A 26,791-nucleotide genomic window follows, 5' to 3' on the forward strand; every position below is an offset into this window, starting at 1 on the left:
GCAGCTAGCAGCACAATAACTCTAATCCCATATTGAATAATTACCATGATAACGTTAACCATTGAGCAATGGACAGAGTTATTAATGGAATCTATCTTAAACAGGACATTACATCTCTATTCTCTATTAGAAGTGTAAATGAACCAGATCAGCTCATTTGTCACACTTTGGGATCAGAAATGGTGTCATACTCTAGAGTGCAGAGTACTATTGGTAAATATTTCATGTGTAGTTTAATGTAAATATTTGACGTATCATTAATAGAATGGAGGTAGGTATTACAGTATGCAGGGTAAACTGGGCAAGTATAAGGTATTTTGAAACTGTCTGCCTAAAGAATGGTGAAAAAAATCAGTGTGTTGGAAAAATGTCTTGTGTTTGAGAAATACAGTAGTTTTCTATCACTCTGCAGTAGCTGGAGTACACCATATCTAAACTTCCTTTGCCTTGTGTAAGCGGTAACGGCCTGCTCTGCTTGCTCCTGTGGCAGGATGTGCTACATGCTCAGAAATCAGTCCAGGACTCCCTGCTGCTCCTCCACGAGCTGGGAGAGAGGCTGAAGCAGCAGGTGGACTCCTCAGCTGTGGCCGCTATTCATTCTGACCATCTCTCCCTGTCACAACGCCTGGATGTGGTAGAGCACGCCCTCTCCAGGCAACAGGGGGTACTGCAGGTAAGACCGGCAATACAGAGACAGTAAAGCAGTTTCCTGTACAGATGCAGCCATTCAAAATGGGTGAGGTATTTCGCGGCATACCCCGGTGGGCGTGTCACAGTATCACGCGGTATCACGCATTTCACGTGTGTCACGTGACTAACTATCCGGCGTCGCCTTGTAAAACCGCCAGGGGGAGCTTAACCTCTCATGTACAGCATTTGAGCCTTTAATTTTGAACTGTGTATTACAGCATGTTAATCATCAGTCATTAAAATGTTGGTATATATTATGAAAGCAAGATTGCTCAGTTGGACAGAAGTACACAACCTACCTTTATCAGAAATATTTATGCATCAAAGCCTTTACTGAAGATATTACTAATAGTATTAATAATGGATGACTTTGGACAAGCTGTATACTCAAAGTATAATTTCTTTAGCACATTTGTACAAGCACTTGGAATCTGTCCAAGCCATACTTTGTCAGGCATTTTGTTTTACTTCAACGGGGCATAAAAACTTCCTTGCTTTTAACAGGGCGTTTCATAATTTCTAGCTACGAAAATGATTTAAAATGCGACACCTATCATTCAACTAGAGCTTAAAATATCACAAGGAAAAATACACACCGGTATTCCATTTCTCCCTAAACATTGTAAGCTTCGAAGTCTTTAACTAACGTGATACCGGAGTCAACAAGCATACTTTTAGAATTTGATTAAAAGGGAATATAATATGGAATCGCGTATCTAAAGAATTTAATAACGGTATGATTATATCCGTGTACTGCGGCAGGACTGTGTAAGGCTGTTTCGCCTACCTGAACATGCGAGCTGTCTTGTAGTCTACTGGTCTAGGTGCGTGACTTCCAACTGGTAGGTTGTGTGTTCGAATCCAGCTGGTGCTGGACTTTTATTTTAACAAACATTTCTTCGAAAAAATAGGTAAGCGATATTATGGACAATCAATTGACTTTTATATTTCAAAATATCGCAACATGATCGATATTTGCGATATTTTGAATATATCTTCCCTTCTGACAGTGGTTCCTGCTTCTATTGTGTGTGTGTGTGCAACAGTAAATTTTTATAGAGAAATGGAGGCGGGACAGTATGCGTTACAATATAAACATTTATATTGATTTAAATCGTGTTCTGATTTAAATCGCAAACGCGTGTTTAATTATGTGTTTTTTAATCATGATCAGGCTAATGCATTTCTACATTTTCTGTATGAACCAGCTTAGAGGTTCATACAGAAAGACAGCTTGTGTTTAAATTGAGTGTAAGGTAATTTATGCTTCTAAAGTCATGGTCAGTATTGTTGTACTGTGCTGTACTGTGTCACATTATTTTATAGCGTTTTTATTGCGTTATTAAATCCGGTGGCGCTGTGTTAGTTTCCTGACTCACATTATTTAAACTGCGACACTGATCATTCATCTCTAAATAAACTTTATTTTATATAGCATTTTAAGCGAATAGGTAATTAGATTGCTCATAAACCTAATCACTTTTTCTTCATAAACACAGCGTGATTGCTCTCTGAAAATGCTTTTCCTTTATTTTTAAAGTAGGCTCAGATTTCAACTATAGATCGTATTATTATAAACTTTCTTGGAAAAATGTATTTTATGTAAACCATGTTTGCTATTAATTCATTTAGGGCTAAAATACGTTCATTGTCTTCTAATCGAGTCGAGTTGACATTGGAAGCCTGCCACACCCGGACCGTTAACGCATTAGCACGTCAAAGCCCATTGAGCCAGTATTGGCTTTAGTATCCCCCCCTTCTCCCCTCAATTCAATTCAATTCAAGGTGTTTTATTTACATGACAGATGGGTACAAGCAGTGTTGGGTACTGTATGTATATTGTAACGCTTACGGCAGACAGGCACTGTGTAGGAGCCGACGCACCAGAGCAGCGCCTGCAATTTTTATATTTATAACTTAGTTTTTAAAATTAGTCAAGCAATACGAAGCATCTCCTTTTACTTAGTGCCTGAGCATACTGCAACGCGTGTGAAGCCCATAAACGATATTAATTTTGGAACTTAAACATACAGTATATGGCTGGTCTCGGTACTTTAAAGAAAACATACACACCAGTATTCCATTTCTCCCTAAACATTTTAAGCATCGAAGTCTTTAACTAACGCGATACCGGAGTCAACAAGCATACTTTTAGAATTTGATTAAAAGGGAATATAATATGGAATCGCGTATCTACAGAATTTAAAGACCAGACAATCGCAAACTCGTTTTCAATAAAATTATTTTATTCATTCAGCAGTTTGTGAGAGGGACATCCAGCAGGGAGAGACACACATACCGGTTTTCATTGACAACATTGTTTTTTTTTCAATTCCTCTTGTCTAACAGGAATGTTTTGTTTGTGGACAGACTGTTAGACAAGAGGAAAAGACTGCCTCCTCCTACGAAGCATTTCGTTGATCCGATCACGAATTCTTTTCCAGTCGTACGCAGCAAGGGTTGAGAATCTCCGATTCACCATCGTACTAATGGTTTCCCGGAGATTGGGTTAAAAAAAAAACAAAAAACATACTAACAACTGTGCCATCCTACTCCTTAGTTAATACATTTTATTATTCATAAACAGTTAACATTGTTAGCAAAATATTTTGAATTATATTTAACCCTATTTTTTCTTTAGTTTTGTATTTAACTTATTATATGATAGTCAGACTTAATGTATATTTGAACAATGAAAATATATTTTTACAAGATTTTACATTAAGCACTTAAAATTAATATGGTTAATAATAGTAAACTGTAACATGCTGTAACAAGATCGGTTACAAGAAGAAAATGCTTTCAGAGAAAATGTTTCAACCAAACTTATTCCCACACACCCCGCCCCCACTACCATTAGAATATACACAAACATTTTAGCGTTTCATTCTGAGCAGAAGACCCTCACACCTGAAGAGTGCTGGCTGTGACGAATTAAACCGGTTTTACAGGTTTCAATCACAGACCATGTGACATGGGACTCAGTAAACTACAGTAACACCGTATTTGATAACGCTTTAAAAACGCTATAAAATAATGTGACTTGGCACAGAACAAGTTTACAACACAGTACAAAGATAAATGCTGACCATGACTTTAGAAGCATAAATTGCCTTACACTCAATTTAAACACAAGCTGTCTTTAGCCCTCTAAGCTGGTTCATACAGAAATGTAGAGATCTAGGCTCAGAACACACAGCTTCATTAGCGAATACATATGCAGGACAACTAGAGAAGACGTTTTACAGAGGGTGGATTTTTAGAAACATCCCATCAGACATCCCATCATATTCACAACGTGAAATCTAGAAAATAATATTACGTAACCAAAATCCGCAATATGGAAACAGAACCTGTGTAATTGTTGATAGATGATGTACTCGTAACATTTTTTCAAGACGAACTACAACATTTAAAAAATGACTTGTATGTACTTGATATCTCTAATCAATCCACGGGTCCCAGCACAAAACGAAAGTAAAACGCATACCGTTTCTCGCTTCTTATTGCTCAAAAGTAATTTGACCGTATGAAATGCATAATATAAACCTAGAAACATATACGTGAGCAGTACTTAAGCACTGTAGTATCGGTGTTAAGACATACCTCTCAAATACTGTAAATCAAGTTAAAAATATCTCAAGACCGATTCTGGTCGTAATGAAACCATGCAAGGGAGTTTTTATGTCCGTTGCAGTTAGTTATAATACGCGATTCCATATTATATTCCCTTTTAATCAAATTCTAAAAGTATGCTTGTTGACTCCGGTATCACGTTAGTTAAAGACTTCGAAGCTTACAATGTTTAGGGAGAAATGGAATACCGGTGTGTATTTTTTTCTTTAAAGTACCGAGACCAGCCATATACTGTATGTTTATGTTAAGATTTCCCTTCAGTGGTAAAATTAGATATGAATATTCAATACTTAAACGGGCACAGTTAAGACATTAAATATACATGTACATATTGTATACAGTACAGTTTGCATACGGTAATATGTTTATGTTACGCGATTAAAAAATAAATAAATAAAACTGGAAGGTCCAGCACCACCATTATGTTTATATGGTTGTTTTTGTTGGTTGGTTGTTATTATGGTTATTAATAATTCGATCTATAGTTGTAATCTGAGCCTAAATAAAAAGAAAAAGCAAGTGATTAGGTTTATGAGCAATCTAATTACTTATTCGTTTAAAACGCTATATAAAATAAAGTTTATTATTAATTTGCTGGACAGAGCGGTGAACATTATTATGCATAAGACAAAGATAACGATCCTGATCAGTTTAGAAATCTGTGTACGCTGTAAGGTTTTTACTTCTTAAACTTTTAAAATACACGTTTAGAATTGAAAGAAATTCTCTTCCTGGTATAGCAAACCAGCACGTCTTTTTTCTCCAATCAGAGGGGTGTCAGATGGTGTCAGCCAATCACCATTCTGCGTTGGGTAGCAACGGGTGACTGTTCTCAGGCGGAAGATGTAAACAGCTTAATGTTCGTGTTAAATATTTTTTTTTAATTAAAATTCATTCTATACAGCAATCGCATATTTGGGTACCGTTTCATAAAACTTTCATGCTTAAAATGTTTAGGGAGAAATGGAAGACTGGTGTGTATTTTTTCTTTAAACTACCAAGACCAGCCATACACAGTACAGTTTACATACATACAGTAATGTTTTAAATTAATATCGTTTATGACCTTCAGATGCGTTATGCTCCTCTTCTTTTTATGCTCAGCTACTAAAATTTCCCTTTAGTGGTAAAATCCATATAAATTCAAAACTAAGCGGATTAAAATGTGCACAGTAAAGACATTAAATGATTCAATCTTTGCACTACCAACCAATGCACCACGAGTGCCCCTGTCGGTCATTTTGGCCAGCCAATCACTTGCCCTGCGGTATGCTCCGGTGCCCCGCGGTGGCTTGTGGGTAGGTTACCGTACCGCGGGTTTTTACCGCGCATTTTGAATGGCTGCATCTGTAGCTGAAATAGACCTGTTAAAAGGTTGGTTTGGAAATATTCTTCTTGTGCCACAAAGGAACTGCAGGGAGTGATCTTTTGCATACTGCTTTGCTTAATTAAACATTTTTGCTGTTACTCAAGGAAGTAGAATTATACTAAATAAAAATGCAGATGCTATAAGTGGAGTGGCATGGTGGTGCAGTGGTTAGCATTGCTGCCTTGCAGCACTAGGGTTCTGGGTTCTATTCTGGACCTGGGGAGCTGTCTGTGTGGAGATTATATGCTCCCCTGGGTTCTTGTGGGTTTCCTCCCACAGTCTAAAGACATACTGGTAGGTTAATTGGCTTATGGAAAAATTGCCCCTAGTGTGAGTGTGTGTTTGTGTGTGTGTCCAGGTCTGTCCAGGGTGTATCCTGCCTTGCACCTGTTGTTTGCTGGGATAGGCTCTGACTCCCCCTGTGAGCTTGTGTTGAATGGTGTGTTTAGAAAATGGAAGAATGAACTCCCTAAGCTGATACTTCACTCACAAGATAAATCAAAATTCAGTTTTGAAAAATGGTCAAATCCTGCTGAGTTCTGGTTGAGTTCACTATTTTTATAATACGGTGCTGTTTTCTTAATATATTGACCATAGCAAAGACTTAAGAACAAATGTGCTTAGTTGTACTACTTTGAAAATTGCACATTCTCCACACAAAATTTGAATTAGTAGTACCAGGGTTCCAAAAATATTTGTCATTTCTGATAATTCATAAAGAAAAAATGTCTAACAGTCCACAGGTTACAGTAACTATCATATTTTGAATTCTTCCTTCTGTTCGTCAAAATAACAGAATATCAAAATGAGAAGAAACTGCTGTTATTGTAATAATACTACATCTAATCATCAATAATACTAGATTGTGTACTTAAAAGGGTTGGGGAAATGTCTAGAATGGAGTGCTAGAATGCTTTTGGCATTTTTCCAGGCTGGCGTTCAGGACTATGAGAGTTTCAGCAGCCAGCTGACCAACCTGGAGGGCTGGATCTTAGAGGCTGAGGAAATTCTGAAAGGACAGGATCCCAACCGCTCTTCTGACCTCTGCTTAATTCAGAACAGGATGGAGGAGCTCAAGGTAAAGGGCTGCTCGGACTGCTGAGTTGGATGGATTTCAAGTATCTTGAAACAAGTCCTAAAAATATACATGTACTCTATAAAGTAACACTGTAAATATATACTTAATACAAAATTGATATCAGTTTTTTAATTATCAGGAATTATCTCATGTGCTGGAAAGCAGCACTTGTGTTTCAAAATATCCCCAGATATTTACTGAGCCAGACATGCCAGAAGAAGGTAAATTGGTTGATAAGGGCATGACCTCACCACAAATTGTATCCACTGACTGTATAAACAGGTGTTGACATTGGATAAAAGGAGCACACCTGTATGTTGACCCAAAACCATTAATGAAGGAAAACAACTGATACAGTACGAGAGGGAGGTTATATGAAAGGTGCTCAAAAGGGCTTATATGAAAGAAGAACAGCTGAAATCAGAACAACACATTTCTGGCTCTGAAAAGACTCTCTTTCATAGTTTTAATTTTTTAATGAACATTTACAGTATTTCAATTTGTTACTTTCTTCGTCTCACCTTTGTTCTAAGTTAGTGAGAGAGAATATCAGTAACCATAGAAAGAGATTAAGATAACTTATTTGTTGAAAGATGTACAGTTTTAGGTCTCCAAAGGCCTGCTATTAAATTGGCACCCCTGGCACAGATAATACAGCTATGATAAAACACAGATACAAAGTGGAGCAGACTTTTGGCTATTTGGGATTATCAGGTCACTAACTTTGTTTCTATGTTTTGGTTGTGTGCATTGAAAATTGCTTGAAATGCAGATTTTTATAATTATAACTGGCAGTAGATTTAATCTCTTCTAGAAAGATGAACAAATTCTTTAAAAGAAAACAGTTCTTTCTGCAATGTACTGTACTGCATGTGATAACACTGCTCTCTAATACTGCCCCTGTGAAAAGAAACAATGTCTGATAAAGTTTTTGAGGCTCAAGGAGTAGCCACATTGAATATTTTAGATTGTGTTATAGTTTAATGAGGATGCCTTAAGTATGATTCTGTGACTGACCAAGGCCGTTCGGTGTCATTCAGAGGCAGATGCTGAAGTTTAGCAGCATGGCTCCTGACCTGGAGCGTCTGAATGAGCTGGGTTACAGGCTGCCCCTTAATGACAAGGAGATCAAACGCATGCAGAACCTGAACAGAACCTGGTCAATGACTTCAGCCCAGACCACTGAAAGATTCAGGTATGCAGTGCATTGAGAAATATTCAAATACTTAAGAGTTCAAGAGAACTACTGTGCTGTATATACGATGGAAAATGCTTATTTTAGCCTAGTTAAAGTGAAATGAATCAAAGACAGCTACAACACTTTAGTGAAATATGAGAAATCTTTGCCAATACTTTAATTTTGTAAGGTATTATGCGATGTAAAAAATAACTTAATTGTTATTTACTCTGTTGGACTCGGCCTTTGCTGACTTATTCTTGAATGTTTCTTGAATTCAGCATAGGCAGAGCCCAACAGAGTTGGCAGAGCTCCTACTAAAAGTCAGAATAAACATGGATCTTTTTTTCCTCTGAGTACCTATAGAATATTATCCTAAATACTATACCATATACTAATGTTATTCTTCCTTGGAAATAAGGAAAACCATTTTTTTAACCTGTGGAGCTGTAATTTGTGCTTCTCTCCCTGAAGCAAACTGCAAGCTTTCCTGCTGCAGCACCAGACTTTCCTGGAGAAATGTGAGACCTGGATGGAGTTCCTGGTGCAGACTGAGGAGAAGCTGGCTGTAGACATCTCTGGAAATTACCAGAGCCTGCTGGAGCAACAGAGGGCACACGAGGTGAGAGAGCCGTGTTGTCACGGCTGGGAAATCACAGGAGCAAAAGACTCCTGTCTCTACAGTGTAGATGTTCTGCTGGACACATTATTTTTACAGTGCTTGAAACCAGTGCTTATATTAAAAAATGTCCACAGTAATCAAAAATAGGGAGGCATGATGTTCTGTTTTTGCAAGGGACACAGCAATTTTTCTGACGATCAGGTTAAGAATTTTAGCACTGTTTTGAGACAAAAATCGAACCGTACTGAAAGAATTCCAATGAACTGTACAAACATAAAGTGCTTTAAAGTTCAATACAATTGGACATTGAGGATTGCAGTTATGTATTTACCATGTACTTCTTAGCCACACAATTATAGTGTGCTTTACTGGTACTGATATTGCGATAAAGTTGGTCTATATTATCTTTCTGGCTGATTGAGAGTTTGTGTTTGTGCTGCACAGCTGTTCCAGGCAGAGATGTTTAGCCGCCAGCAGATCCTGCACTCCATTATCAGTGACGGACAGAGGCTCCTGGAACAGGGACAGGTGGACGACAGGTACACATGAGGCTGCAGCCGATGGGGAATTTGAAATCAAAAAGCAAAAGAGCTGCTCTGCTTATAAACAAGAAACAAGAAATACCCTCGTGACACGCCAACCTCTAATCCAGCGAGTTGTGAGCCCTGAGTACATGGAACGCCGAGATTTGTGCTAGGAGAATTGATGTAACCAGAAATAAACCTTTATGTACAACAAAGCTCTATCTAAATTAACCAACAATCAACCTTAAATCCTTTTACATACTAAACTACTCTAAAATAAGCCCATTTGCGATTGTGGCTGTCAGCCCTCCACCAGCACCAGTTAAGTAATTAATCAACTAATGCACCACATGTGAACCTACAGTATTTACACACAACCTTTTGTAGCAGGTCAGCTGAGACTGCTTTCTACATTGGTATTAGTTCTTCCTTATCTTATTTACTCTACCTTCTTTCTACCTTATTGCTACAGCCCTGTATAGATTTTTTTTTTTACATAAGACACTTCCCTGAAAGTGATAAATTACAAATAGCATTTGAAAATGAGAAATGTTAGAATTATGAAACATCTTACTTCTGTTTTAAACAGATTGTGTGTTCTTCTGCATTAAGACCGCAGTATTTGTCATTTCTATTGCTTAAATGCTCTGCAGTGGGTCTCTGTTGTTGGCGTGGGGGCTGACCATCTCTCATTCTGACACCATCCCCCCAGGGACGAGTTCAACTTGAAGCTGGCGCTGCTCAGTAACCAGTGGCAGGGAGTGATCCGCCGGGCCCAGCAGAGGAGGGGCATTATTGACAGCCTGGTCCGGCAGTGGCAGCGCTACAGGGAGATGGCGGAGAAGCTGCGGAAGTGGCTGGTTGAAGTGTCCCAGCAGGCCGAGAGCCGGCAGGAGGGAACAGCAGTGCCTCTGCAGCAGGCCAGAGCCATGCTGGACCAAGTTCAGGTACACAGTGCCGCAGTGATGCAAAGACACGGCCAAAAATATGAAGCAATCTGTTGTTACAGAAATACAAAAATCCTTCTTACCAGCTTGGCTTTTTTAATCCTTCCTTTGTTTTAAATTTGAACTTGAACATACCATGTATACAGTCGTGGTTGAGTGCTTTCGAGTCGGTATTGACTCATGGCAACCCTATGGACAGTTCCATCGTCACTATCCATAGTTTTCATGGCAAGATACAGAAGTAGATTGCCAGGCCTTTCTTGCACACAGATACCACTAACACTGCACCCCCCTAACTGCTGCTGCCCAGTATGGGTTATTAGAAAACCTTGCGCCCGACATGGGACACAACCCTACTACCCCGAGATTGAGTCTCATGCTCTACCAACAGGGCTAGTTGAGACTTCCCATAGCTTGACATGCAGGCAAGCAGGCTGAGTGGGGGCCCCGGGTTCGATAACCAGCACAGACTAGAGGGGGGGATATCCTCAGAAGGGTCTTCCTCCTGCTGATGACCCTTCCCTTGCAGCTGAAGGAAAAGGTGCTCCAGCGCCAGCAGGGCAGCTACATCTTGACAGTGGAGGCCGGACGGCAGCTCCTCCTGTCTGCAGACAGCAAGGCCGAGGCTGCGCTGCACACGGAGCTCACTGAGATTCAAGAGCGCTGGAAGATGGCCAACATCCGGCTGGATGAGCAGAAGAGGGAACTGGCCACACTGCTCAAGGTAACTCTACTCAGCAGAAAGCTCTTCGGCACGCAGAGGCTTTCTTCTGAATGTACCCAGCTGATGTGGTTTATGAATAATCATATTAATGAATGTTATTTGAGGGGAATGGGTCCACTTATTGACAGAAATTGTTTTCTTTGAATACATCCTGCATTTATGGAATACTACAGTGTAGCAGGTCCAGGATAGGTTCTTTCTAATGAACTGCTTTCAAATGGGAATACTACTGTTGAAATATGTTGTACATAAGGAGGAGAATTAATGGTCAATGGCAATAATGACTATGATATTAAAATCCAATGGGCTGCGTAGTGATGCTGTTCTGTAATTTGTGTCTTTGCATCTGTACTGTTTGTCTTCAACAACAATTTCTGCACAGTTCTCTCAGTGATTTATTTGTTTTTCTTTTCTGTGCCTTTGTTGAGTGAGTCAGTCTCTTAACATGGGGAAATTTATGAGTCATTTGTTTATCAAGCGCTAAATCTGGCTTTTAATCACAAGGAGAAGAAAGGAGGTGCCATTTGCACAAAGACCTGAAAAACCTAGAGTGTCCAAAGTAGTGCCGGCAAAGAGCCAGGATGCGCTGTTGCTCTTGGGGACCACATACTTTTAAAACTGAAGGAGACTAACGTGTCAAAACGGGGGCACGCTAAAGCAATCTGCCATTTTTAAAAAGAACTGTATACCAATGTCCTGAACAGATAATTGTGTTTGGTTGTTTTTTGGTTTTGGATACATGAAAATTGTTTTATTTCATAAAACTCTATGACTGATAGGAATGACAAATGACTAGACCATAATGACTAAAATGGTGTGCAAAACTACCTAACTGAAATAAAGTTGCAGTTGCCTCTGCAAAGCCCCCAATGATGTTTATTGTACAAAGGCATCGCATACTGGCATGACAAAGTTGTTCATATCATTACAAGAATCTATTGTACATGCCAAATGTATTTCTTCTAAATGATGTATAAGGTGCATATTGTATGTCATTCCGGTTGCACAGTCAATGCCCCCCCACCTCACCCCACACACACAATGTTAAAGGTGAGATTTCTGTTCTCCACCTACTTGCCTTCCACTCTGATGCTCTGGAATAAGAACACCTTGTGACCTTGTGTTACAAGATACCATTTATTATAGGAGGCAAGAATTTAACAACTAAATATACAGCTCTCCTAAATATTTCAGCTTCTGCACCACCTCACAGAGTTACACATCTCTGTCAAGGCGATGTTAAACTGCTAGATATAGAAAAAGATCAAGCATGCAGCACTAAAAGCAAGCTCACACTGGCTGCGACTAATGGTGGATGTGTCAGGCGTAGCTATGGAATGCTGTTAAAAATAACAGTTGGTCAGGGACTAAACAAAATTATACAAGAGTGGAAGTGTCTGGCTGTGAAAAAAACAACAGTTCTTGCAAAAACTGTGATTAATGTAACCATATACTCCAAGAAACAGTCTACTGTGTTTTAAATACAAGGAGATGGCTTCAATTTAGCTCTGTGTGCATTATACCCTAGAAGCAAACTCCAAAGAGCACTGTATTATGCTGCTGGATCCCTGCTTAAGTATTTATTGCTTGATCCTGCATTTTCTGTCTCAGCAACCTTTAAGGACAGCAGAGGCAGCACTGGATATCCGCAGCACTGCCTCACCCATACGGACTGCCCACTCGGGAGCTAGTTGTCTGGGAAACTAACAGCTCAGAATGCCGCTGCAGGATTTCCAGTTTGCTCCTTTCTGAGCCGGTGGTTTGTTCCCTTGTCGCGGTCTAACTGGACGTGTCTGTGCTGCTGTGTTTTCAGGACTGGGAGAGGTGTGAGAAGGGGATCGGGGGCTCCCTGGAGAAGCTCCGAGCCTTCAAGAAGAAACTCTCCCAGCCTCTGCCTGACCACCACGATGAGCTGCACACGGAACAGATCCGCTGCAAGGTAACCCTGGCCTGAGCTCACAGAGCTTTCAGATCAGCTTTTCACACAGGAAAACACTGGTGTCTCATAGATTTACTGGAGTACTGTAAGTAAACCAGCTTATTGGTATATCATAGTATTACAAGGACACTCCTGTTCTGTGTACTATATATTTTGTAGTATATACAATACACAGATGAATATTTTAATAATAGTGAATGTAGAGCAGTGCGGTATTGTTATCACTATGTTTCTTTTCTCTTGCCATATTAAACTAATCAAGGAATGATATTTATGGCATAACATTTTGCTTCAGAAATCTAATTGTAAAGCAACCCGCAGAACTCACTCTGACAGTTATGTACTGTACTAAATAAATAAACCTGTAAAAAATCAATGGAGATTAATATTATCTACATTAAACTATTTAGAAATGTTATTACTGTATGACACCGTATCCTTACACTGTCACATGTACTATTTTTTTATATAGATTTGCTGGTGTTAGCATGCAGTTTAAATAGCTACAGTATGTAGTGTAGACCTATACTGAAACAAGTTCCCGGTTTTTAGGTTTTATCAGCACTAAAAATAAGCAAATGTCTCCAAACTGGAAATGATCTTCCATCATAATCTAAAACTATACAGTATGTCTTTCAGTACTGTCTATTTTTTAAGAAAAATCTAATCAGGCTTCTAAATCTACCCAGAATAAATAAAAAAATAACTTCATGGGATGATTTTAAGACAAGAGCTTTCTTGTTACACAGGTTGCCCAGGGGAAAATTATATAATAGTCATGTAGAAATGGCAAATAGAAATAGCAAAATACAGATAGAGGGATTGTAGTCAACTTCCAACACTGCTGCAGAAACTGAAGGCTTTGCTCAAACATTCTGTCAAAAATAAGCCTGGCAGCAGCAAACCTTTAGTAAAAGGCTTTACTGGTTCACATCACCTTTTCTTCCTTTTGGATTTGAACGGCAACCGAGTTTGCATCCGACTTGTAAACCACTGTGTGGATTTTCATTAAAAAAAAGTTAAATGCTCTATTAGTTCCTCTGCTTGCGTTGTGGAAGGCACTGAAATAGACAAGGTTTTCTAAGAAATTAGCCCCCATTCTGCATACACAGCATGTCTGGTTATAGTATTTCACGTACTTTAGTACCAGCCTGTTGCTGACTCTGTGTTCCCCTTGTCTTCCCTGTGTCCAGGAGTTAGAGAACACCTTTGACGGGTGGACCGAGGACCTTGCTCACCTGTGTCTGCTGAAAGAGTCCCTGTCAAGCTACATCAGTGCCGATGACCTGTCAGTGCTGCAGGAGCGGATTGAGTTGCTGCACCGGCAGTGGGAGGAGCTGTGCCATCAGGTACTGTACCTCTGGGGCAGGGCTGTCGTCAGTGACGCATATGTCAACTCCACTACAGCTATTCTGTATACTATTGTACAAAAAAAGGCTTTCAAAATGTATAAGTAATAATTTTTAAAAATCACAGAGTCAAGATTACTTTAGGGTGGCACAGTGGTACAGTAGTTAGCATTGCTACCTCGTGGTGCTGGGGCCCTGGGTTCAGTTTCTGGGGTGCTATTTGCATGTTCTCACCATGTTCACTTGGGTTACATCCCACAATCCAAAGACATTCTGGTAGGTTAACTGGCTTCTGGGAAAATTGGCCCTGGTGTGAGTTGACGTATGTTTTTATCTGTGTGAGCACTGCAATGGTTCGGCGTCCCATCCAGGGTGTGTTCTACAGTATGTAGAGTTGATTCCTTGCCGATAGGCACTCCCACAACTCTGTACTGGGTAAAGCAGTTAGGAAATGGATATATGGCAGATTACTTTAATCTTTTTGCTGTGTCTAGATCAGACACAAATTTCTTATCCTGCTTTATCTGGGGTGCCACTTTGAAAGTTACCATCTTTCCATGCACAAACAACGTGCAGACTGTAGTACTAGAGCATTGCCACTAGAGTTTTAGTGTTCACAGTGCCTTACGAGTAGAGGAAGGGAAGAAGGAGTACTTTCTTTTACAATTTAAAGATGATAAATGTTATGGGAAAATATTTTGAATTAAGTACAATTTGGGGATTATGGTTAAACTGAGCTTTGTTATAAAAGATACAAAGCCTATGGCTAAAGGGGGGCTGGTTGAATTCATTTTGAAACAAACTTAAAAAAAAACATTAACAGGTTGAAGCACAATTAGGCCAGTTACCTTTCTGGATAAGTCGCATACTGTATATATTGTGTGTATATATATAGTATATATAAGCTGAAAAGGGTGCTTTGCAAAGACATCAGGCAGTGCGCCCTGATCCATCCAGGGTTTATTTTGATACGTAGGTATGTAGAGCAGGGAAAAAGAAAGAAAACTTTATGCAAAAAGATAAGACTTTATGAAGGTTTTAGAAACTCGGCTCTTTCAGTTTGCTGCTTCCGGTGTGTTATGAGTGATCAAGCCACAGGAAGTTAGCAGCTGCTTTAGTTAAATTAGAAAAAAAAAGACATGGTGGAGAGGAATCAGAGCGAAAGGTAAGATTTAACTTTTTTATTCCATAATACTGATGAAAGTACATTATAGGAAGATAAAACTGCAGTAAATCTGAACAATACCCTTTTTTTCTTAGATTTAAAAAACATAAGATGATAACCTAAATATTCATTTATAGCAGCTCAGCTTCATTATAATACTCATGTATGCACCTCACATGAAGGTGTCTTCTTCATCAAAATTTAGCATACTGTATGTGTATTGTTTCACATGATAATGACTTTGCCCAGGTAGTTTTTCATAGCTAATTTTCAAGAGGCTGTGAGGAGCTCTTTGGTGCCATAACATGTTCTTAGGAGCCAGTATTTAATAGTACTGAAAGCAATCTTAGCTTTTTAGCTCCTTACTTCTAAGACTGAAAGCGTACCATCTTTTAGTCTCTGTTTAATTTATGCGTGTGATTTATTGTAATTGTATATTCCTCCATTAAATAGGTAATTTGGTATCATGTTTAATCATATTATGAAGGGAGATTATTCATTTTTGCTTCAGTTTGCCTTTGAATCAGTCACTACTTAAATAACAATTAAAGTATTTCTTGTTAAACTGAATGTGAGTGCCACAGTCAGAATGATGCTCATAAGTCAGATAATAGTCATAAGAAGCTGAATGTTTTTAGCTTATTACCCCAAATTTTAGTAAATCTTTATTTGTATTACATTAGAAGGATTGCTTGTGAGACTGTTTCTTGCTGATTTAATCCAATTCATACTCAGCTTGGATGACTGATATGAGCTGTTAGCCGACACCTTTTATTACTCACCTTTTTTCTCATAGATCTCTTTACGCTGAAAAGAGCAAAATACAGTACAAAACTATGGTTTATGATCAATCTCAAGTCACAGGAAGTATGCCTTTATTAAAATGTAAATCTTGTTAGCCCTTCTAAATGTATTACAGCCGAACACCTCTGTTAACAGAACCTGTCGTGACGTTTTGCAACAGGCTGCTGTAACAAAGCGTCGTCTGAATATTCTTTTGATATTCTTGCCTGCGTCAGCTATTAAAGAGAGGCAGGGGTTATCAACAAAATTATTTTAAAGTGAACTCTCAGTTCACATTTTAATCTTTTTCCCAAGCACCGTTAAAAACTAGAGGCACTGCTGTAGCATATGAATGGATGACACTGCTGTACAGTACAAACACTGAATAATGCACAGTGTCTGCGGCTAGATGTGAGAATTCAATATTTAAAGCTGTGTGTCACGCATTACCAAGCTGTAAAGTGTATATCTTTTTTTAGTTATTTAGCATCATATCAGAAAAGGGAAAAAAACCCAACTGATTATACAGTTTATACAGAGCAGTGCTTTTCCTGTCTCATCTCATGGTGAGTGCAGTCAAAACCTGTGGCCAGGCCACTCAGGCCTTGTCGGTGCTGTTGCGTGCGATCTGATGCAGCTCCGTCTCCTCTCCCGCAGCTTGTGCTACGCCGGCAGCAGGTGAGTGACAAGCTGAACGAGTGGGCAGTGTTCAACGAGAAGAACAAGGAGCTGTGCGAGTGGCTGACGCAGATGGAGAGCAAAGTCTCTCAAAATGGAGACATCAGCATCGAGGAGATGATTGAAAAACTCAGAAAGGTAAACAATCATCAAGCTTGCATGCATTAGACACACACTGTTGGGAGTTTAGATACCCTAGTGTTAGTAATATTGATTGTCTGGCCTGTATTTGTGTTGGTCAGCCCACAACTTGGTTAGATATCAGAAATCTTCCCTACAGTTTCTCCTCTTGGGCTGAGTGATGTATATTGTTCTTTGTCAGGGAATTGTTGAAAGAGTTGTTTTAAAACTTTAAAATATGGAGCAGCTGTGGCATGAAGTAAATCTGGTAGTGAATGGGTCATGATTAGAAAACCACAGAGGACAGTTGGTCATTATCTGTTTGTCAGATTGCCCTGTTCAGCCTTTTCAATTTCAAAACTTTTATTTCAGCCATAAGTTAGGATTTATTGTTCAAAACTGTTTTTAAAATAATACCATAATTATCTCCTAATACATTTCTCGTATTGTGAAATGCTTGTCATATTGAATTGAAAGATTCTTCTATTGCCTGTTACAATACTTCATCATAGCAGAGGATCTCAGGCATCACCTCTTGCAGTGACTTCTGGGCTGATCTGGGTTTTAACTGATCTCTGCAATCAGCTGGCCAGCTCTTTCCAACCTTTGCTTTCTGTTTTTTGCAGGACTACCAGGAGGAAATCTCTGTAGCCCAAGAAAACAAGACCCAGCTTCATCTGATGGGTGAGCGGCTTGCCAAGGCCAGTCATGAGAGCAAAGCATCAGAGATCGAGTACAAGCTCAGCAAAGTCAATGAACGCTGGCAGCACCTTCTGGACCTCATTGGAGCAAGGTGAGAATCTGAGCTTTTCAAACTTAATGTTGTGCACACCCCACCAGTGCTCATGAGAGTCTGCTTAGGTTAATCCAGAATTAATTAGTATCAGGTCACAAATGTTAAGCATTGACAGTGTTTGTGGACAATGCTGTTTGTGGACTACAGTTCAGCATTACCAACCATGTGGTGTGGCAACACCTCTTCTCGAGAAAGAAAGGCACTGCAGAGAATGGTCAATATAGTCCAGAAGATCATCGGCTGTGGTCTCACAGAGATTAAACAGCTCTATGCAGACCGCTGCCGTAGTAGAATTCTGGCCATCACAGAGGACAGTCACCACCCCGGGCATGAGCTCTTCACCCCACTGCCCTCAGGCAAGAGATACAAGAGCATACGGACACTTACCACTAGATTCTTCAATAACTTATATCCACAAGCAGTGCGATTGGCGAACACATTTATCCATGCCCCTCGGACCACACCTACACCGTCTACCTCATTATGATTTCTTATTTATAGCACATCTCCAGTCATTGTTTACACGTCTGCATTGTTTACATTCAAACTGTTTACTTGTTTACTTGTATATTGTCTACTGTTTGTTTGTATATTGTCGTGATGCACTGTCTGCACTTTGTGTTTTTACACTTGTTTTAACAATCGAGAGACTTTAAGTAAGAATTCCATTGTACCAGTAATACAATAAAGTTCAAGTTCAAGTGTTGGACGATGAGAATGGTGGACGTTAAATCTGCTATACTCACTTGCTACAGTTCTGCTGTACCTATAGTGAGGTCTTGCTATTGTGGATACCAGCAGTTTGTTAGAGAAGGAAATTGTTCATTTTCTCGAGCCATGTCATTTAGACATGCAGTTATTTTGTGGTTTAAATAATTTAAGGACACTGATCAGTACTTTCAGTTTGTTATTTGGTTTTGTGTTTTTTTATGGCCATTTCAAGTACTAACTAGTGTTGTAGCAGTAGAACAAGGCTGATAGAGACTCCTTGTTCACACTGCCTGTAAAGGCCTGGTCATCCAGTGCTACCATTTGGAATAAATAACACATTAATTAATTGATTGATTGAGAAAACACTCCACTGTATCCACTAAGAAAGCATCTTCAAAATGGATAATACAATTTGACAAAATAAAACAATAATAAAATACACACAAGGATTCACTAAGTCAGGAGTATGTTTTATGGACTGAGCTCTTGCAAATTCTCCTGTTCATTTTTCTTCTTCTGTTTGCAGCTGTTTAGGGAAAGATAGTATATAATCAAGAATTTTCTTGACAAAGATGGTTGGTTTACATTTAACGTTTGATTCAGTAATAGGTGACATTATAGCCTAAAGGAAGCTTTTGTGTTATGTTTCAACTCTCCAAACAGTTGCCATTACTAGTCCAGAGTGGTGTCTTTTGTTTACACTGGTCAAAAAATGCACATTATAAACTTGAATCTAAAGTGAATCAAAAAGGCTTTTGTTCATCTGAAAATGCAGGTCAAAATGCACAGTTGGTCCAGCACTTGCTATTCTGTGCTGTTCAGTGCTCTGATAGTGAGAAAGTAATTAAATTTTTACTGTTCTGTGCTTTTGTAAAGAACAAAATACATTGCAACACTACAATACCATCAGATTGCGACCAACTATCAGACATTAAATAAAGCTCACCGGGGGGTGGGGGGGGATCACAAAATTAAAGTTACAAAATAAGGTTGCATAATAGAAAGTGAATATAATAAACTCAGACAAAACTCACTATAAATAGAGCTGCTATGTGTCAAGGGTACATTATGTCCAATTAGTGCAGTATGCCAAATACAATGAAAACTGCATGTCCATGTAGCCTGTATGTCCATGATGTCTATAACTCCTGGGGAAAACTAAGGTTGCTACTAGAAGAGGTGTTAGTGGGACCAGCAGGGGGTGCTCATCCTGTGGTCCATGTGGGTCCTAATGCCCCAGGATAGTGACGGGGACACTATACTGTAAACAGGCACCGTCCTTCGGATGAGACGTAAAACCGAGGTCCTGACTCTGTGGACATTAAAAATCCCAGGGCGTTTCTCGAAAAGAGTAGGGGTGTAACCCTGGCATCCTGGCCAAATTCCCCATTGGCCCTTACCAATCATGGCCTCCTAATAATCCCATCTATGAATTGGCTTCATTACTCTGCTCTCCTAACCACTGATACCTGATGTGTGGTGAGCGTTCTGGCGCACTATGGCTGCCGTCGCATCATCCAGGTGGATGCTGCACATTGGTGGTGGTGGAGGGGAGTCCCCATTACCTGTAAAGCGCTTTGAGCGGAGTGTCCAGAAAAGCGCTATATAAGTGTAAGCAATTATTATTATTATTATTATTATTATTATTATTATTATTATTATTATTATTATTATTATTATTATTATTATTATTATAACAAAAGGAAGATACTATACTTTGTTAGATCCATTTAAAATGTGTTTGTTTGAGTACAACAATGGGATTTTATTGCACACTGGCTAATTTTATCCTGTTCTCTCGTGTTGGGACACCAATATGTTCCAGTACTGCTGATAATTCTTACTTCATAGTCCTGTGGAGAACTGGATCCCTGCAGTGAGGTTTTGTGTCAGTTTGGGAGTGTTATGATGACTGTAGAGGCTTAACCATTTCCCCCCTCCTACTGTATGTGGGTGAGGGGGGTTGGGTGGAAGTGATCTCAGTAAGACAGCTGCACCCACCTTGTTTTTTTTCTTGTTTTTTTTGTCTGCTGAAACCTCAAAGGAATTCCCACGGCCATAGAACAGGAGTCCACAGCCTTAAAATCTCAGTGCAGTTTAAGTTCTGTTTTTCTGCGATTCTGAGACCATTTAGGAGCTTGGGACTCTAGTGTCTACCTTCTGTGCTGACAGCCGGAGCTTTATCTCATCAGCCTCTGCGTTCTGGCATTCCTGCTCAGCCAGCTCGCCAGCACATGCTGATGAATGTAAGTTTTATTTAGCAACACAAACGCTTGTCACTCTCAGGCGCTCTCTGGTAACATTTGTTTTAGAGTGTGGGTCACAAGTCGCTCTGACAGCTGCCCCTGCCTTGCCTTTCTCCGCAAAGTTTGCTTGTTTGCAAAAAGGAGGCAGTCAGCCCAAAAACTTTCTTTGAGATTACAGAAACGTAAAGTTCAACTCCATGGTGGTGGACTTCAGAACAGATAAAATGGCAGGATGCCGTAACGAAGATTCGGATCTTCCAGACTGTGACTGTGATGTGACCAGGCAGGCTAAGATTTTTTTTGGGGGGGTTTATTTTCACTCAGGGCAGGCTCAATTGTGTAGGATTCTAGCTATCTTTCTGTATCACTTTGGCCATGAGTTTTGTGGGAAATGGGCTGTTATTTCCCTCTCTCACTTTTTTCATGGATTATTTTTGTATTAGTATTATTTTTATTATGGAAGTTCTGAAAATTATTCTGACTTTACACAATCTAATTAGAATATGCTATTTTATTGTGCCCTATTTGATGTCTTTTTAGATATTCTATTATGCTATTGCAAGCTATTTAGTATGCATAAGTTTGAAAAAAAAACTGTAAAACAAAACAGTTTAATTGGTTTAAAGTATGATAGACAACTGTGACATTGAAATGACTTTTACTTCAATTTTAAATAAAGATAGCAACATTACTTCTCGACCATGAACTGCAGTATCTTTCTGACTTAGTAAAGACTTGCTAAAAAAAGCCTCACTCAGTCTCACTCAGAGAATTTAATTAGAAATCTTTAGCAGACACACGTGAGATGTGTATGCAAACATTCCTCAATATGCATCTACTGTATGTAGATACAGTACAGTATATGTAAACAACTCTTCACATTGTTCCAATGTCATAGGTAGCTTTGGGGTTATTTCTTAATAAGGGAATGTAATGTTATGGTATTTTCTATCTATTCTTGTATCCAATCAATAAAAATAAATATATATATAAAAATTACAAAAGAGGCATTTTCTAGAGACAGAAATTTACAGTATACACATATTAGAACAAAGGCTACAGTATCTCCCTCTGTCATCATTCTTGATTAAAGTTAAACTGAATTCCACTGAATACTGAATTCTAGAAAATATTTCTCTTGCCACTGTTATACAGCTACACCCACGTTAATGTTAATGCAACTATTGAATGGAAGACCTTTAAACTAACATAACATCAAAGCCGTCTTTGATTTTAACTTTTTTTAGCTTATGGAAAACACAACAAGCACAAGGAATGCTTTAGAATAACAGCTACTGTACATTCCCTAGCACTAGGTTTATACCATAATAGTTTTACTATTACCTCTGAGTAATTACAACATTACAACATTGTTTTCCAACATTACTACTTTATAATTAAAGTTATGGGCCCAATTCTGGAATTATTATTTGCTGCTCCATATCTCTGTTGTATTACTGGATTGAGTATTTAGATTAAAGAATTTTTGACGTTGTCAAGCTGAATTATTTAAATAGTGAAGTTTAATGTAGCTACTAGAATGAAAGTAGAATGCACCATTTATATCTGTTGTCAATTATGTTTCTGATAATACCAGGATAGGTATTAATACTTATAGGTCTAATAGGTGTTTTCAGGTTAAAATATAGGGTTTGAGATGGGAGGCTTTTCTCCTGTGAATGTTGCATTTTTGGGGTGACTAGAAGAACCCAGAGCACACAGATGTGAAAGCGGTGAATACAGAACATATTGTGGCTTTCAATAAATTATTTTCTTTCTTTCAAAGATGGTATATTAAGCAAATACTGAATAATAAAATAATGGTTGAATTTTACTATATTTAACTATTTTCTTACAATTATACTGCCCTAAATGCAAACTTTTAAGGGTGTTTAAGAGTGTTTGTATTCAAATATTACTTTTCATTGTTTTAGTTTTTTAAATAGAATCTCAACACTTGTAACATCAGTGCTAGCCACTGGCTTTTTATTAAGACATCAAATTAGATTCCAGTCTCAGTGAAAGAACACTTATTGACAATTGACTCTGACATCATAGAATTTCATAGCAGGTATCAAAGCCAAGGATGCCAAAGGTAAAACCCCCAAAAAAACAACAGAACCATCACTATCTAAATCACATCCTCAAGAGCCATAGCACATTTTATAGATATTGATGCCATTCTACCATCCATATTTGAGAAGTGAAAAAAAGTTTTTTTTCTATTAAGTAAATGATTTGTTTGGTTGAATTAAACAAACCAAAACCCTAAGACCAAATGACTTGTATGTAGAGCTGAAAGAAACTTTTTTTCTTGCTGGAATGGTGGTATTATCGTCGCCTCACCCAACCAATTAGGTGAACCTAACGGAATAAAATCTAATGAAATCTATTTTTTCCCCTTGGAATCTCAAATAGCTTTAATTACGACACCTAATCTGTGCACATTTAAGAAACTGTAATTAGGAAGGAGCAGCAGTGAAATAATCTGTCTTTCATGATCTTAACAATCTGTGAAAACCATGTGACAACTTAATGGGAGTGGAGAGCCCTGATCTTTTAATAATCAGTGAAATCACAATGATATTGAGTCCCCAAAACTTGCGGACAGTCGCTGATCAACCTTGAAGCTGTTGTGAGGACTGTCACCCAGAGTTACATGAAGGTGGGTTTACAGGAAGCAGGGAGGTTGAAAGTAACTAAAAGTAATCTAAAATAATATTTTGATTGGTGGTCATGGTCATTGGTATACTGTGCATGTTCAAAGCTGAATTCAGGAAACCGATTTCAAAGTAATTAAAAGGGGGGAACAATTCTGATGCTTTAAGATCTTTGTTGGTCCTCTGGTGCCACAGGGTGAAGAAGCTGAGGGAGACTTTGGTCGCTGTTCAGCAGCTGGATAAGAACATGAGCAGCCTGAGGTCCTGGCTGTCCCACATCGAGACGGAGCTCGCCAAGCCCATCGTCTACGAGACCTGCAACTCCCAGGAAATTCAGAAGAAGCTCTCTCAACAGCAGGTGAGACCTGGCCTTCTGATGCGTGTGGCTTCTGCAGTGCACTAAAAGAAATGCATAAATGCTAGTATGCAGGGAACAAAATGTGTTTTTCCAAAATGTGAAATGTAGACCTAAATAATTTAGTCCACAATCAACTAACCAAACCGGACTCTGACAACACAGGGCTTTGACCTTTTTTAGCATCATCTGAATGGGAAAATTCTCTTTGGCCTTTGTGTTGCATAATATTTCAAAGCTTGAGTCATTTGTCTTTGTGTAAAAAGACTTGCTTTAACCCTGAGGTTTCTGCTGTCCTGCTGTGCTAGAGGATCTCTTCCAGTCTGCCTATTATCGAGACAGGAGCATGGCACATACCCTAGCTGGAGCTGACAACCTGAGATAATTAAGACGTTTTTACACATTTTGTTGTACTAAACTTTTTAATTTAATAATATAATTAACCCTTTGGAACTTAGAATAAAATATATTTACAGATATGTCTGGGGGTTTTGTGGCAGAATTAGAAGATTATAACATCTCACTGAAAATGCTTTATTAAACATATCCCATTTGTCCACTGTTCCACAGTTTGTGGAGTATTTTGATTACTTATAAAGCAACTACTTCAAGAGTCTGTTACATACTGTAAGATAATCCTACACTAGGGAATCTGCGGGAATCATGTCACCTCATACTTCCCCGGCACCCACAAATTTTAAAACATGAGTTTAAAACATGGCTTCTAATATGCTTGTAAATGACATTGTAGCTTGAAAACTACTGTAAAACTATATGAATTGTTGTATGCAGCTGATTATCTTATGGGAAACAATCTAATCATACATACAGTAAAAAGTCACAAACATCTGTATAATGAAGTAAATAAGGACAAGACTCATTTTCAACTTTAGCCTCTTATTATTGCTTTTAGAACATAATGAACAACACAGAAGAAGTCAAGTAAGATGATTGTAAATGTGCCTTGTGTGACTCTACCTTTCAAATTTCAAAAAAAGTACAAGGCTCTCTGCATCAAGTCGCTCTGCAGAGTGAGTTTCATAAAATTAATAAAACTTCAAGCACAGCTTTTTAACAGATTTATAGCCTTATTTTTCATGTGTGGTGCTGTAATTCTTGGTTTCCACAATCTGTTGAACATTAGGTGCAGTGTTTTAACTTAATTGAGTCTTATTGTGACTTCAAAGTTAATGCATACACATGTTTGGAGCTGATGATACAAATCACATTATGACGTACAATATGTGAAAACATTGCTGTGTCACAGAGCTGAGCATGCCAGACTATTTTTGTACTAACTATTTTTGTCTTCTGTTCCCAAACAGAAGAGCTACTTGGAAATAACACTGGACAAGTAATTTTCATTTGTAGTAACCCTGTTAAAGTACATTTTAGAGCCCTATGATAATGGCTTTTTTTTGCATTACAGGACTATCTGGATAGTTGTATGTTGATGTAGTTTAGGTTGCTGGATAAAAGTTGTGGAAACTGACCTTGGTGTTGTGAATGCTTGCAAAATTCAAATTAATATGAGAGAAAGATGAAATCCTCCCCTCAGGGACTTCATTATTAGAAAAAAACTAGATGGAATTTATCTGCAAACTCAACTCCCAGAACAAGAAGTGATCCTATCAGCATTGTGAAAGGTGTTTCCCTTCTTACGCCACCTTGCTTAATCACCCTGTTTCCTTTGTAGTAACCAACAAAGTTTCAAAAATACATTGGGTTTCACTTATATTTTGTCTTCAAGACATGGTAAGCTATCCACAATGCCATAAAAATGTTTATAACAACTTCTATTTATCGTGTAAAATGGTAGCGATGCGTCATTAAGAATGGTTAATTGATTAGTAATGAATCAGCAATTATATAAGCATTAATGGCAGTTAAATCACACAAAGATGGTTGCCACTGCAGTGCTGTAACACTTGAGCAGCTCAGACAGCTCCATATGCCATATGTGTGCATTTTTATTTGTCCAGGATCTCCAGAGAGATATTGAGAAGCACAGCACTGGCGTGGCGTCGGTGCTGAACCTGTGTGAAGTGTTGCTGCATGACTGCGATGCCTGCGCCACCGAGACCGAGTGCGACTCCATCCAGCAGGCCACCCGCAACCTGGACCGCCGATGGAGAAACATCTGCGCCATGTCCATGGAGCGGAGACTCAAGTAAGTCACAGGCAACAGAGCAGGAGCTCTTAGGACAAAATATGGATTCTTTTATCTTGGGTATTGACTTAAAGGTGTGAAACTGTTTTGGGCAGCACCATGAAATCCATGATGAAGATTCATGGCAATGTTCATCAACGTGTGTCCTCTGGTTTCACAAAGGGGTGTGGGAGACTGGGGAGAGGCTGCCCAGCAGTGCTATTGAAACTGACAGCTGGGTGTCTTTCAAGAATGAGATCCTTGGATCAGTTAGTTCTTAAAAACATAACAGCATGGATGGGCTGAATAGCTTCTGTCATTTGTAAAAGTGCTTATGTTTTCGTGAAAAAAACATGGTAAGACATATAGCCTACTTTTGTGCTAAATGAAGATGCATGTAAGACAGGGGTTACACCAGTTTTCTCACACTGGAAAGTTGGAATGGATCCAGGGTTTTCTTGTACAGCACTAGCTATAGGGCTCTGAAAACTGTTTAACTGTTTTTTGGGGAGCGAGGGATATTGAAATATCTAAGCAAATGCATAGGAGAAATATTAATTCTGTGTGCTGCATTTTCATTCTGAGCAAAAGCCATTCCCAATAGAGGAATACAGTATATCCAGTTTTTTAAATATATTTTTGTGTTTCTTTGTGGTTAGTACAGGCTGTTTGTAGGGTCTGTGAACCCCTGTGAAGTCTCTTCTTGCAACATCTTCTGTGCGTCTTACAAGTTTTTCAAAAACATTCATTTTTCATGCTGTGAAACTCAAAGCTACAGAATATTTTGCACCACCCGAGGCACATTCTAAAACTGTTTTCTTCTACCAATTTATATAGGCGGTCGCTTTGGTATTTCACTTCATTTTTTTATATTTCTATTTTCAACTTAGGATCGAAGAGACCTGGAGGCTGTGGCAGAAGTTCCTGGATGACTTCTCGCGTTTTGAAGACTGGTTGAAAACATCAGAGAGAACAGCTGCCTTCCCCAACTCATCTGGAGTGCTTTACACAGTGGCCAAAGAGGAGCTCAAGAAGTTTGAGGTACAACTGCACGGAGCCCAGCCAGAATGTGA

At 38.9% G+C, this 26,791-nt stretch overlaps 1 protein-coding gene across 17 annotated transcripts in view; it reads left to right on the forward strand.

The window, feature by feature from the left end:
• LOC148674773 (nesprin-1-like) overlaps nucleotides 1-26,791 on the forward strand; it is a 229,771-nt gene that overhangs the window by 177,927 nt on the left and 25,053 nt on the right. For all 17 annotated transcript variants that reach the window (XM_088625363.1, XM_088625374.1, XM_088625361.1 and 14 more), the window contains 14 exons: nucleotides 491-673; nucleotides 6,627-6,773; nucleotides 7,814-7,968; nucleotides 8,425-8,572; nucleotides 9,017-9,111; nucleotides 9,809-10,043; nucleotides 10,573-10,767; nucleotides 12,581-12,706; nucleotides 13,900-14,055; nucleotides 16,661-16,819; nucleotides 17,428-17,594; nucleotides 23,410-23,572; nucleotides 25,552-25,739; nucleotides 26,609-26,759. In XM_088625363.1, coding sequence (XP_088481489.1) covers nucleotides 491-673; nucleotides 6,627-6,773; nucleotides 7,814-7,968; nucleotides 8,425-8,572; nucleotides 9,017-9,111; nucleotides 9,809-10,043; nucleotides 10,573-10,767; nucleotides 12,581-12,706; nucleotides 13,900-14,055; nucleotides 16,661-16,819; nucleotides 17,428-17,594; nucleotides 23,410-23,572; nucleotides 25,552-25,739; nucleotides 26,609-26,759 — 2,268 coding nt within the window. The remainder of the gene's footprint in view (nucleotides 1-490; nucleotides 674-6,626; nucleotides 6,774-7,813; nucleotides 7,969-8,424; nucleotides 8,573-9,016; nucleotides 9,112-9,808; nucleotides 10,044-10,572; nucleotides 10,768-12,580; nucleotides 12,707-13,899; nucleotides 14,056-16,660; nucleotides 16,820-17,427; nucleotides 17,595-23,409; nucleotides 23,573-25,551; nucleotides 25,740-26,608; nucleotides 26,760-26,791) is intronic.

The sequence above is a fragment of the Lepisosteus platostomus genome, chromosome 3, assembly GCF_059453375.1.
Source record: "Lepisosteus platostomus isolate fLepPlt1 chromosome 3, fLepPlt1.hap1, whole genome shotgun sequence".
Lineage (NCBI taxonomy): Eukaryota > Metazoa > Chordata > Actinopteri > Semionotiformes > Lepisosteidae > Lepisosteus > Lepisosteus platostomus.